Source organism: Myotis daubentonii, chromosome 12 (genome assembly GCF_963259705.1).
Source record: "Myotis daubentonii chromosome 12, mMyoDau2.1, whole genome shotgun sequence".
NCBI lineage: Eukaryota > Metazoa > Chordata > Mammalia > Chiroptera > Vespertilionidae > Myotis > Myotis daubentonii.
Genome location: NC_081851.1, coordinates 38,576,590 through 38,588,987, shown reverse-complemented (window position 1 = coordinate 38,588,987; position 12,398 = coordinate 38,576,590). Strand labels below are relative to the sequence as shown.

The 12,398-nt window shown below is 44.5% G+C and overlaps 1 protein-coding gene across 17 annotated transcripts in view; it reads right to left on the bottom strand.

Annotated features, from left to right (window-relative positions):
- Window positions 1-10,918, bottom strand: part of AAK1 (AP2 associated kinase 1) — a 148,487-nt gene extending 137,569 nt beyond the window's left edge. For 7 of the 17 annotated variants that reach the window (XM_059659549.1, XM_059659554.1, XM_059659552.1 and 4 more), the window contains exons 1-2: window positions 10,718-10,917; window positions 10,028-10,427 (exon numbers count right to left, since the gene is read on the bottom strand). In XM_059659549.1, coding sequence (XP_059515532.1) covers window positions 10,028-10,190 — 163 coding nt within the window. In that variant the 5' untranslated portion in view covers window positions 10,191-10,427; window positions 10,718-10,917. Of the gene's footprint in view, window positions 1-10,027; window positions 10,428-10,717 lie in introns of all 17 variants that reach the window. The other 10 variants (XM_059659556.1, XM_059659560.1, XM_059659561.1 and 7 more) reach the window with 3 other exon arrangements.
- Between the last annotated feature and the right edge of the window lie 1,480 nt (window positions 10,919-12,398).

Sequence of the window (12,398 nt, the reverse complement as noted above, 5' to 3'; positions counted from 1 at the left end):
CCAGGCACTACACTAGATACTAGGGATATAGCAATAAAGCAAATCAAGGTCTCTGCTTTTATGGAGGTGAAATTCTAGTAGAGAGAGATAAACAGTAAGATGAAAACCAGTTGATACATGCTAACTGGCAAAATAAAACATTACGGATTCCTTATATTGGATAGTCAAGGAAGGCTTTTCTGAGGTGAGATTTAAGTAAGATCTGAATAGGGAGAAACAGGTGCCTATCTATAGTCTAAGAGCTACATTCAGTGATCAATTTTAGACACCACTTCTGTAGATTCAACTTACGACTGAGCTGCAAGAGCCATGTGGATGAGCCTTTTAAAAACCATATCCACCTTGCCCTGGCTGGCATTGCTCAGTGGTTAGACTGTCCAAGCCCTCACACTGAAGGGTCATGGGTTTGATTCCAGGTCAAGGACATACAGGAGTTGCAGGTTCGATCTCAGCCCTGGTCAGGGCACATGTGGGAGGCAACCAATTGATGTGAGATTGATGTTTCTCTCTCTACCTCTCTCCCTCCCTTTCACTCTCTCTAAAAATCAATGGGAAAAAAATATCCTCGAATGAGGATTAACAAAACAAAACATATCCTCCTTGATAAATTAAAAGTCTCATGTCCTCTCCCCACCCCACCTCCTTTATATGCCTCCTAAGAGGGTATATCAGCGCTCTCCATCCTCGTTGAGGTTCTCTCCTTTCCAGGCTGGACCTGAGTTTTGTCTGTGCTTTTCAATTTATATATTCCTCCTCCTATCTATTCCCCCTGCTCCCATGCTCACTATCCCAAATACATGTTGAGAATCACTGCCCTAATTTCCTGTGGGTCAACAACCATCACAAGCTAGAAAATATTTGAATTTTTGATACCTGACCTAATAATTTCCTTCATCTTCACAATACAGCATTTAAATCATTTTAGAACTCCTTTATATAGTTAATTGTACCTTATATCTCTATTTTTGAGATTTATAGTATTAGGTTCCCATAACTGAATCTAATCAATAAAGAGAAATTTACATGTTTTTCTGGAAGGTGTTCCACTTAGCTTTGAATTTTGTTATTTTCAATTTTACCAAAAACCTAGAAGATTCGATAGTTATTATCATTGTAACAGTGTCCCAAACATAAATCTACTATATTATTGAAATAGGGATAAGAGATGTCAGTAGGTTTCAAATCTGTCTGGTCTCTAGTGTCTGGTCAGTGAGTCTAAATTAGTACTGATTTAATGTATTATTCATTCATTAATTTATTGTCCAGTACCCATTGTTACATTGTTCAAATTTAAGAGGCCTGAACTGGATACAAAATAAATCTAAGGTCCACACCCTGCCCCTAAGAACCATTATCTAACCCTAGAAAGTAGATACAAATGAAATAGCTAAATAGCAAAAAAAACCTTTGAGATTATGGGCCCAAAACAGTCAGTGTAACCAAGCAAGAATGACAGGAATCCAAAGGACAAGAGGATAAATGGATCACTTTGGCAGGTGTGGTGATACTGTGGTTAGGCAGGACAAAGGTTAGGTGGGATAAAGATAGGTGGGTGGGGAAAGAGAGCATATCACAGGTGCAGGGAACAATATGAGTAAAGCATTGGAAAGAACTAAACACATGGTACATGGGTGATGAGGAGGGCACCGGCCTGAATGAAGCAGAAGACCTATGTTAGAGCACCAGGATTTGAAGATGGAAAGGCAGCTGGGGTCAGATATTCCTCAGGGACAGAGACACCCATCATAACTAATAGCAACTTGATAGGTTGGGGAAATTTTCCTAACACAGTTGGCTTTCAAGCAGGAAAAAAAAAATCAAACCACAATACCTATCTGAGATTCTTCTCCTTATTCCTCATTCTGGGTTTTATGAATACTAGATAGATAGATAGATAGATAGCCTCTGATATTTATATCCAAGACTCCAGCATCTCCAGTTCATACACACAGCAAAACAAATACTGCCTGATAAAAACAAAATTCATGCACCCAAATATTAAGAGTTATCATTTACAGACTGCTAACTATATGCTAGACACTATACTAAGTGCTTTGCATAATTTCATCTAATCCTTACAACTACCCCCAGTTATTACCCACATTTTATAAATGAGAAACCTGGGTCTTAATAAGTTGCCAACATCACAGGGACAGGTCCAGGATTCAAGCCATGGGCTGCCTACCTCCAATTCTCATGCTTTTAAAGCACCACACTCGGTGCTAACTTTGAAAGTCTTCTCCGAAGGAGAACATCATAGTGCTCCCTTCATTCCGGGGAAAGAAAGACAGTACTGCATATCAGGTTTTCCCCAATCATTTCCAAGTTACACCTTCTGCTCAAACCAAGAGTCTTTCCATTGCCAAAAGGCCAGGTACAATTATTTCTTCCAACACTTCCCACCACGTCACCACCAAGATTCCCAGACTTCTAAAAATAGTAGAGGACAAACAAAGATCTGAAGAACAGGGTGGACTACCAAACCAGTAAGATAATCAGCACTTCCTGAACCAATAAGATTCACTAACCAGGGAAAAATATGAGTCAAAGGTACAAGCTGGAATCCTGCCACCTCTGTAAATGTAGCTCAGGCCCCAATCCTCCAAGAAGAGCCCAACTGATAGGAAGAAAGGGTAATTTATCAAGGGTAATAAAGTCTCCATTTTGTTCACAAATTCATGCTCAGTATCAGAGGCACAATAGTTAGTCAATCTCTCATCCTAAAGGTCCCAGCACAAGAACTGCAAGCATCCTTAAAAACAGGCAACAAACAAATTATATGGCCTTATACTGCTTTCTTCAAGATTCAAGTCCTAAATGAAAGGCATCATTATTGAAGGCCATTTTAATTACAAATGATAATTTAACATCAATGCTATGCTTGGCCTTCTATTATAATAATATAGGGATCCATAAACTCTTTCATCCAATAATCTCTCAGCTCTTCAAAAGTCATAAATAACAAAGCTTCAATTGGCATTGCTATCCATCATCTGCCAAGGTTAACTCAAGCCCAAGGAGAAAACTGACCAACTCAAGCTCATTCACTCACAGCACACCTCAAATGAAATTCCAAATTTTTACTCTTTCAACTTTATTCCACCCTGAGGAACCCGCCCTCTGCCAAGGTGGAAGTCTCACTTATAGGACTCCTCTTTCCTAACAATTGTCTGTAACTCAACAGAACAGAGGTTGTTTAAAGTATACATAATAGACTAAATAATAATAAAGATAACAGACTAAAAATAACAAAAAAATAATGGAGAGAGAAAGTGGGCACAAAATGCTGCAGCCACTGTTGCCTTAATGTGCTAATATTCGTTATTCCTGAGTGATTCAAAATCATATAGAATGAATAGGCTTTTTTGCTTTGGGTATAAACACAGAACATATGATTTATTTATGAAGGCAGTTTTGTTCCTCAAAAGAGACCAAAGATGTTGCAATACTTGCTTCAACTTTACTAAGAATATAACCTATGCAAATGTGCTGAACTCAATCTTCCCTAAAACAAGGTTCCTCGAAGAAGGGAGTCTTAAGATTGTTAAGAGCAATCCACCTTCACAAAGTCTTTCCTAACCATTTCAGTCCTCACTGATCTCCTTCCCCTCAATCCTTCCAGAATTGGAGACTACACCATGCACCCCAACATTCCAATAGCTATTATCTTGTAAGGTGCACTTAATTTCTTGTGTGTTGATCATCATGTCAACTAGGAGGGCAGGAGTCAAGTCTTCTATTACTTCTCCATTTGTCATGGCAAGATTATTTAAATAGCCACTGGGGCTCATATGACTACTTTATTGGACAGCACATCCCTGGACCAGTAATAGATAACCACTATCTCAAAACATATAGCTCCCAGCAAGCAGTGCACTTTCTGCTTTTGTGTCTTTGGCCATGTTATGCTCTCTGCCTAGAATGTTCTCTTGACCTTGTCCACCTAGTAATAAATTCTTATTTTTGAAGACATACCTCAAATATCACCTTTCTTTAGCTCTCCCTAACTCCTCATCCCATAAAATTAATTGCTCCCTCCTATCTATTCCCCTAGGCCTTTTACATCCTTAGAGCTATTTGCTCATGTGTCTGAAGCTCTACAACGTGAGCTTAAGGCAGAGCAATGGCTTATCATTGTATGATGTCCAGCACATTAGTGAGTGCTCAATAAAAGTTACCAAATGTGGCAATGAATGAACCAACAAACCCTGACCTCCCGATGTATACTGCAGTGCTCCTTCCGCTGCACCAAAGAACGGCTCCACAAAAGTAGACTGAAAGCTACTCTGCTACTTCCAAGTGCTAGATGCTATTCAATAGATATACCACTTCTATTCTTATCGTTTGGCTCTTCCAAATACTGATGTCACAATTATTTCTTAAACAGTTCAGAAAGCACTTATCCTTTGAAGAGTACAAGATGAAGGTAGATGATGGTGTTGGTCCCCGTTCTTTTTTTGTTTTTGTTTTTGAGTGGTTTGTTGTTGTTAATTCTCACCCTAGGATATTTTTCCATCGATTTTTAGAGAGAGTGGAAGGGACAGGGAGAGATAGGGAGAAACATCAATGTGAGAGACACACACATCGATTGGTTGCCTACCGCTGACCCAGGCTGGGGATCAAGCCTGCAACCCAGGTGCATGCCCTGGATCAAAATCGAACCCACTACCCTTTAGTCTGTGGGCCGAACTAGCTAAGGCAGTCCCCTCTCTTAAGTGTCAACTTTCAAATACTACAAGTTCAAATGACTGCAGTAATATTTTTTCATATGCACCTTATTAATATTTATCAAGCTTTTTCTAGGTACTCTACATGCAGTCTCAGCTATTGAGGTACAAGTGTATGCCTCCCCCATATCCTCCCACTCAAAACCCATGTGAAACTGTTTCTCTGTTATCTCTCATTAAATGAGCATGACTTTGTTAGAAAGACCAAAGGAAAGACTCTGACCAAGCAATTGCTTATTCTGGATTTCACTTATAAATTCTAGATTTGGCTATATTTAGCAAAGCTGTAACTGCCATCATGCCTGAAGCCAGGAAGAAGACACCATTCACAAACCACCCCCTGAAAATCTGCAGTTGCCACTAAAAAAACCAGACTCCCCAGCAAGGCAAAGACATCTGAAGTGGGAAGGATTAAATTGGTGTTTTCGTCACGAGAAGGCCTCGGATGCTTCTAACTAACCTCTCTGCCTGGTACTGAAGCTCTCCAGAGCCTTATTTCCTTTTCTTCTCTCTCCAACATACCTTCTGCTCTGGTCAAACATCGTCATTTTCTCCCCTGACAACTCCTTTCTGAAACAGTGGTCATCTCACTCCCCGACCTGCTTCTGCTTCAACCTTCTGCTTTTCTTTGAACCTTCAGGACCACTCCTTGCTCCACAATTAGATGAGGCCCAGAGGAGAGCAATGCATACTAGATACCTATTCAATAGTTACTCAAAAGACCCAGGGCCACTGGAGAAAGCAAGCAGCAAGCACAGACAGGGAATTGTAAAAAAAGTTTCTTTCTACCATTCCATGTTCTTCTTCCCTTGATTCTGGAAGGGAAACTTGTACTGACCAAAATTATAACACTAGTCAGTATTCCAGGAAATCATACCATTTCACCATTGCACACTTTTGCATATGTTATTCTCTCTGCTTGCAAGACCTCAGGTAACCCTCATCTGGAACATCTTCTGGGCAATTTCCATGTTCAAATTGCAATCACCTATAAGTCCTCAACCCCAAGCCATTTCTCTTTATCATCTCTTAACATCTTTTTACCCCCTAATATCCACCAAAGGCTATGCTAAATGCTGGACATTTACCTTAGGGTTATTTGTTGGTCTATGAGCTCCATAAGAGCTGAGCCTAAGTCTCATTCATCAAGTAGCTCTGGAACCTAATACAGTGCCTGTCACAAGGAAGGCACTAAGGAATGTACACTAAATGAATACATGCATGCAATATATTGACACCGCCAACATGTTATAAATATATGCCATGTATGTATCTATGTACTAGTATGCTTGATTTTCTTTAGGTGGTTTCACACACATTTTAAAACCTCAGTACCTTGCACTGTAGGCAGGAGAAGTTGTCAAAGTTTACTGATTTGGAGACTTACTCAGTAATTCTCATTAGCCCTAAACCTGGGTTCCTTTAATGTAGGTGAGAAACTGTTCTGAAGAGCCATCTTGGCCACCTTATATAGAACTAAAGCGGTTCTGGAATGTTGTTGTGGACACAGAAGGTATTCAACAAACATTTATTTATGGTTTAAAGCTTAGATATAAGGCCTCATATAGCTAAGGAGGTGTGGATAAAAGCACAGCTTCTCATTTCTTCTTTAAGCATTGTTCCAATTTTCCTATTGAGCTCATTCTGGAAACTTAAACCAAATATTCCCTTGACATCACATGCCTATTACATCAGTCATGATCTCACATCTCGTTGTGGCATCTTTGCTGAGGAAGCTAGAAAGAAAATATCCTCCCCAAAACCCATCCTAGAGATAACCAAATCCCTCTGAACTCATGACTTAGATAAATTCCCAAGAAATTCTTCAGTTCCCAAGATAAATAAGCCCCCACTAGACTAGTTAGTGCAACTAGGCAGGCGGGGCTGATGCTGCTGATGGAGAGATGACAGGCCAGGCATTCTCCTGCCTTCCTCTAACACAGCGGTTCTCAACCTGTGGGTCGCGACCCCTTTGGGGGTCGAACGACCCTTTCACAGGGGTCGCCTAAGACCATCGGAAAACACATATATAATTACATATTGTTTTTGTGATTAATCACTATGCTTTAATTATGTTCAATTTGTAACAATGAAAATACATCCTGCATATCAGATATTTACATTACGATTCATAACAGTAGCAAAATTACAGTTATGAAGTAGCAACGAAAATAATTTTATGGTTGGGGGTCACCACAACATGAGGAACTGTATTAAAGGGTCGCGGCATTAGGAAGGTTGAGAACCACTGCTCCAACACATCCTCCTTGGGGTGCTTGCAATTCCATACTATAAGGCATAGACCAGTACTAACCCACATTAGGGGAAAAAGGATGATCAGTGGGATGTGGTGGTAATAAGTCCCTGAACTTCCTAGCCACTGCCCTGGACACTTGATGCACAACTCTCATCAACCTCAGACAATTCTGGCTGGGCTGGTGTCCAGGTCAGCACTTGATATCTCAAACAGAAGAGGGTCCAGGAAGGAGTATGGCTACCCAAAACATCTGTTGACCCTTTGAGGAGATAACTGCAAAGTACACCTGATTCTGTCCACCCCCAATGGGGGGGTGGGGGTGGGGGGTAATTCCTGAAGACTGCTTTAGCCAAACTAGCCTTCACATTGCCACCCCCAATCCCCTTTATGATGCAATGTTGCTGGTAATTAGAGGCTACCATTTATTGAACACCTGGGGGGAAAGAAGTTATATAATTTACATACAATGCCTCATATAATCTTCAAGACCACTTCATAGGACAGTGGTTATCAAACTTTAGCTTGCATCAGAATCACTACAGGAACTTGTTAAAGCCCTACACTCATGGCTTATGGAGTGGGCCTGAGAATTTGCATTTCTTATAAGCTCCCAGGTAATGCTAACGCTCTTGACCCAGGCTCCATGCTTTAAGAACTGCCCATAGGAAAACAGAGATTCAAGAGAGGTTTAAACGTCTTATCCAAGGTTTCACAGCCAGTAAAGAACACATCCAGAATTTGAACCTAGATATGCCTGACTCTACAGTGCTGGTAACCAAACTATGGTATGTGTGAATGTTTGCCTTGTGTTCCCAAATTCACTGACAGCTCCTTAGAAGCAAACATTACACTTTAGATCTTCTTATATCCATACTCTCTGAATCTAGTGGTAGGTGCTACACAAATACTTTGTATACTGGCTCCCACATAGCCACATACATCTAAGAGCCACAAATTCAAACTCAATTCTAGTCAAAGAACATAAAGAGGGCAGCATTGCCAGACCTGGTTTTAAATGAGACACTCTCTCTCTCGTCACTCTGAGTCTGTGTCCATGATGTCACCATACCTGGCTAACTCCTACTCATTCTTCAGTCAGTTACTTCCTGTAGAAAACAATTCTTGGTTCTCTAAAATTGGGGGCCACCCTCAGTTTAACTCCATTCTAACTGGCTATTTTCCATCTCTCAAAGCTGGAGTTTATAAACTCCAGCATCTAGTTCTATATCACATCCCCAGAGCCTGGCACAGTGCCTGGCACATCATAGACACTCAATTGTTTGCCGAATGAACAAATGAATGAATGAATGAATGCAGAACTGCAAGCCCTAAGGTCCACTTTAAAATATAATGCATGATGTGCAGTTCTCAGGGATGAATTCTGGGGAGGGAAGGGCAGACTTGACAATAAAGACCAATTTTTCCTTTTCTCTTTCCCGTCACTCAGAATCTGAGAACAGGCACTGCTGAGGGTAGCACTGTCTGCAATGAGACAATATGGGAGCTGAACAAAATGCTCTTGGGTCAGCAGAGGCCATTCTGAGAGAAGGAGAGCTCTGCACCCCATCATTCCTCCCAATTTGTCTTTCACATACTCCTCCTTTCCTCCATCCCCCTGCGGTCAAGGGCTTTGGCACAGGGATGAAAGAGACAGATCAGACTTAAGGGTGCAGATCTGGCAGCAGGCACAGAAGCATCTCCCATCCTGCACCAAAACCCACAAGGAAAGATCCAGAGGGACAGTGACTCAGGCCCCAGATTAAGTACAGCTAGAGCAGCACTGAAAATGGAAAAGAGCAACAATTTCACAAGGACGTTGTCAGACCTTTTTAAAAACGGTGTTTTTAAAGTAAGGCTTCAACCCTAACCCCAGAAAACTGGGCCCAGCTGAATCTACTGCTTAGACAAGCTGAGAGCCAAACACAGCTCCTTCCTCCTCCCAACCCACCCCTCTGCAACACTGACCATGGCAGGCATTTCCCAGGGCTGGGTTGGAACTCTTGCTTCCAGCTTAGCTTGCAAAAAGGCTCCTTCCCCAGTTAAACAGGTCCCCTACCACCACCATGTTGCAGTAACAGAGGCCTCCCCCATCCCCCATCCCTTCTCAGCAGATAACACAACCTACAGCAGGTTGGCCCTATCCAATTAGTTTGAATAGCTGTGTGCCAAAGAAATTGCTGCTTTTATTAAAAATAAAAGCACACTAAGCAGGCAATGGGCTGTAAAGGGTATGAGTCTGGCATAATTATGAAGGTCGAGGTTAAGGTTACCAAAAGAGACATACAAAGATTTCCAGAAGCCTGGGGAATAAAGACATAGATTTAGATATAGATACGGAATTTACACAGCAAACACAGCAGATCTAAATAACATCTCCAATAGAGGAAAAGCAAAAATAAGGTGCCCCTCTCAAATAATTCTTTCGGCATTAAAAAAATAAATGTTTTTAACCTAAAACTGAAGGAAGGGCCTCCTGACTGGTCTCAAAATAACTACATTCATTGCATGTAATTTCTGTTATCTCACCTACATCCTGGGGACCTGATTACAGTTGGGTCAGGAAACCTTGTCAAACCCACCAAGAGCCTCCGCTCATGGCAGTGGGAAAGTTGGGCAGAAGAGAGAGAAGGAAAAACCCCTCTCTTCAGCCCTCACATCCATTATTCCAAGTTTTAGCAGGATGACAAGCCCACCCCCTTCCCCTGATGTGAAGCTTCCCAAATTCACACGTAGGTTTTTCCCGTCTGATCCTCATAATTCAGTGAGACAAACAAGATTTGTTTTGTCAATGTTTTTTAAAAAAATAAACGAAAAGGCCACTGAAGTAAACAATGTCCGGCAACCTCCCCCTGCCCCCATAAACCCTGTCACTCTCAACGCTCAGTTTTAAATTTCTCAAGGGCAATGATTCACACACAGGGCTAGGGAATGAGGAAGGGAGGGTCACCTGGTAAAACCCATTCATACAGGCAACAACTGGAAAAACAGAATCTTGCTGCATCAGCGCAAGATTTCCATTGAGGCGCACGCAGTCCCACCGTACCTTCCGCCAACACCTCGTCCACCGTGACCTGCTGCCGCCCAATGCCAAAGACCCTGCCGATGTAGCCACTGCCCAGGCCCGACGAGCTGCCCCCTCCTCCGCTGGAGCCGGAGCCCAGGCCAGAGCCGCCCTGCTCTCGCCGGGAGTCGAAAAACTTCTTCATCTTGCGAATAGGAAGCAGTACAACAAAAACACCGACAGCTTCTAGATTTTTTTTTTTTCTTTTTTAAAGAAAACAAGAGATCCAAGGATTTCTTCTCGGATTTCAGCTCGGAGAGGAGCCACCCGAATCCGGCCGTGGGGGTGGGGGCTGACGGAGGATGCCTATAGGAATATGCGTGTCAATCGCGCGGCGGTCCGTCCCCTCCTCCTCTAGAGAATGATTCGTATAAGTTTAAACCTGTGATGACAGAGGGAGAGAGAGAGGATGAATCAGTAACACACTTAAAAAGACAACTACTGAGTCCTAGGGTCAGCACAAGCCATCATCCTGGGGAAACGCTCCGTGAATTTTCTAAACGAGAAAAACGCTGGGGCTGAAAACGCGTCCTCCACCCCCAAACCAGAGACCCTGTGCCCAAGGGCTCGGAAAAAAAGAAGGAATTCGGGCCGCCGACTCAGCCGGGCACTGCCCCCCCTGCTCCCCGGTCCCCCCGCCGCCCCGCGAGGCAGCATCCCGGCGGCACCCACTTGAGATGGCTCGACGGCGGGCGCCCAGCTACCAGCCCCGCAACATTGTCACGGTGCGGGGCGGCCTGCGTCGGGGAAAGGAGGCGGCGCTGCAGCGAGAGCCGGGGCCGCGTCGGGCACCCGCCCGCCCACCAGCTGATCCCCGGAGCGCCCGGCGGAGACTGACCCGCCGCCCCTCCCCCGCGCGCGCGCTCCCGCCCGACTCCAGCCACCCAACCAGGAAGTGAACCGCCGCCGGAAGTGCCTCTCGCGGCGGCGCGGCTACGCGGCAACGGGTCAGGGCCCTCTTTCGGCCGCCGTTCTGTCGCGATGGACGGGAAGGGGTCGTCAGAAAGAAGGGGAGAGGGGAAACCGGGGGTCTCCGAGCGGAGAAAGTTTTAGAAAAGAACGTTGATCTCGCCCGGTCCGCAGAGCACCATGGGAAAGGTAGTTCGGCGCAGCCCAGCGGCTGGACTACAATTCCCAGGATGGCCCTGGAGGAGCCAGCGAGGCGGTGGCGGTGGCCTCCTCGGCCTCGAAGGTGGTTAGCGGGGTGGTGCATTAGTGGGGACTAGGTTATTTAAACACATCCGGTAAAGAAACTGCCAGGGACTAGGGTTTCCACGCTGCTGCGTGGTCCACCCTTCTGGAGCCATCTTATTTGCGGCTTGACCTCCCTGCACCAGGGACGCTGGGGTTTGTGGTTTCCAGACCGATCGAGACTTGACACTTGAAGGACGCGGCTTAACCGCGGAACCCCTAGCGGGTCCTGCGGGGCTTCCCGACGTCACCTGGGCGGAAGGTGGAAGGCAGAGCGCGATCGGAAAAACGTTGCTGGCAGTTAGTACAAGGGCCACACCCTCGCTTAAATAAAGCCGGTATCCTTCCGTCCCCAACCTCAAAAGCCGATTTTGCTCCCAGATGTTACTGAGAACCGGCTCAGCGGTCAGCTCTGAGCTGTGCTCTGTGAGAACGCCGAATACAGTGTCCCGTTTGAGAATCTACAGGCGAGACCCAAACCGAGAAACTTAAAGGGTGCGTGTAGGGTACCAGGAGGTCCGACCCCAAACTTTGGGGCTCGTCTGCAGACGGTGACCCTTAATTCTTCCACCCTTGCTGATGCTAATCCCTTACAACACAAGAACCCCAGGCTGACCTGTTATTCTCTCTCTCTCTCTCTCTCTCTCTCTCTCTCTCTCTCTCTCTCTCTCTCTCTCTCTCTCTCTCTCTCTCTCTCTCTCTCTCTCTCTCCTTGGTGCTTATTTTACCCTGATTTCGTCTGAGTGCCGAGGGTGGAGGGTGTACAATGTGATTAGCATCTATCAAATGCAGAAGATTTGCCAGGCCGGTCGGTAGCCTTCTCCATCCCTGGATTTCCTGATAGATGATGTCAAATCCTTGCGTCCCCCCACCCCCGCCCCCACCCCCGCAAAAAAAGAAAAAAAAATCCATGATTTTTCGAACCCCTGAATATAGGTTAATTCTCCCCATCCCTAATTTTGCGACAGCCCTATTCGCTTGTAGTTCGTCCCAGATTTTTTTCAGCAGGCATTTGAGCGTGGAGAAGGGTGTTCCAGGAAAAAAAATGGTGCTTGCTTTTTCTAATCTGAATATTGAACTGAGCTGGCAGCAGTGTTGCTTCTGATGCTTCTGCTTCCTCCCCCTCTTTCTCTCCTCCCTCTTACCCTTTTCCTCCTCGTTT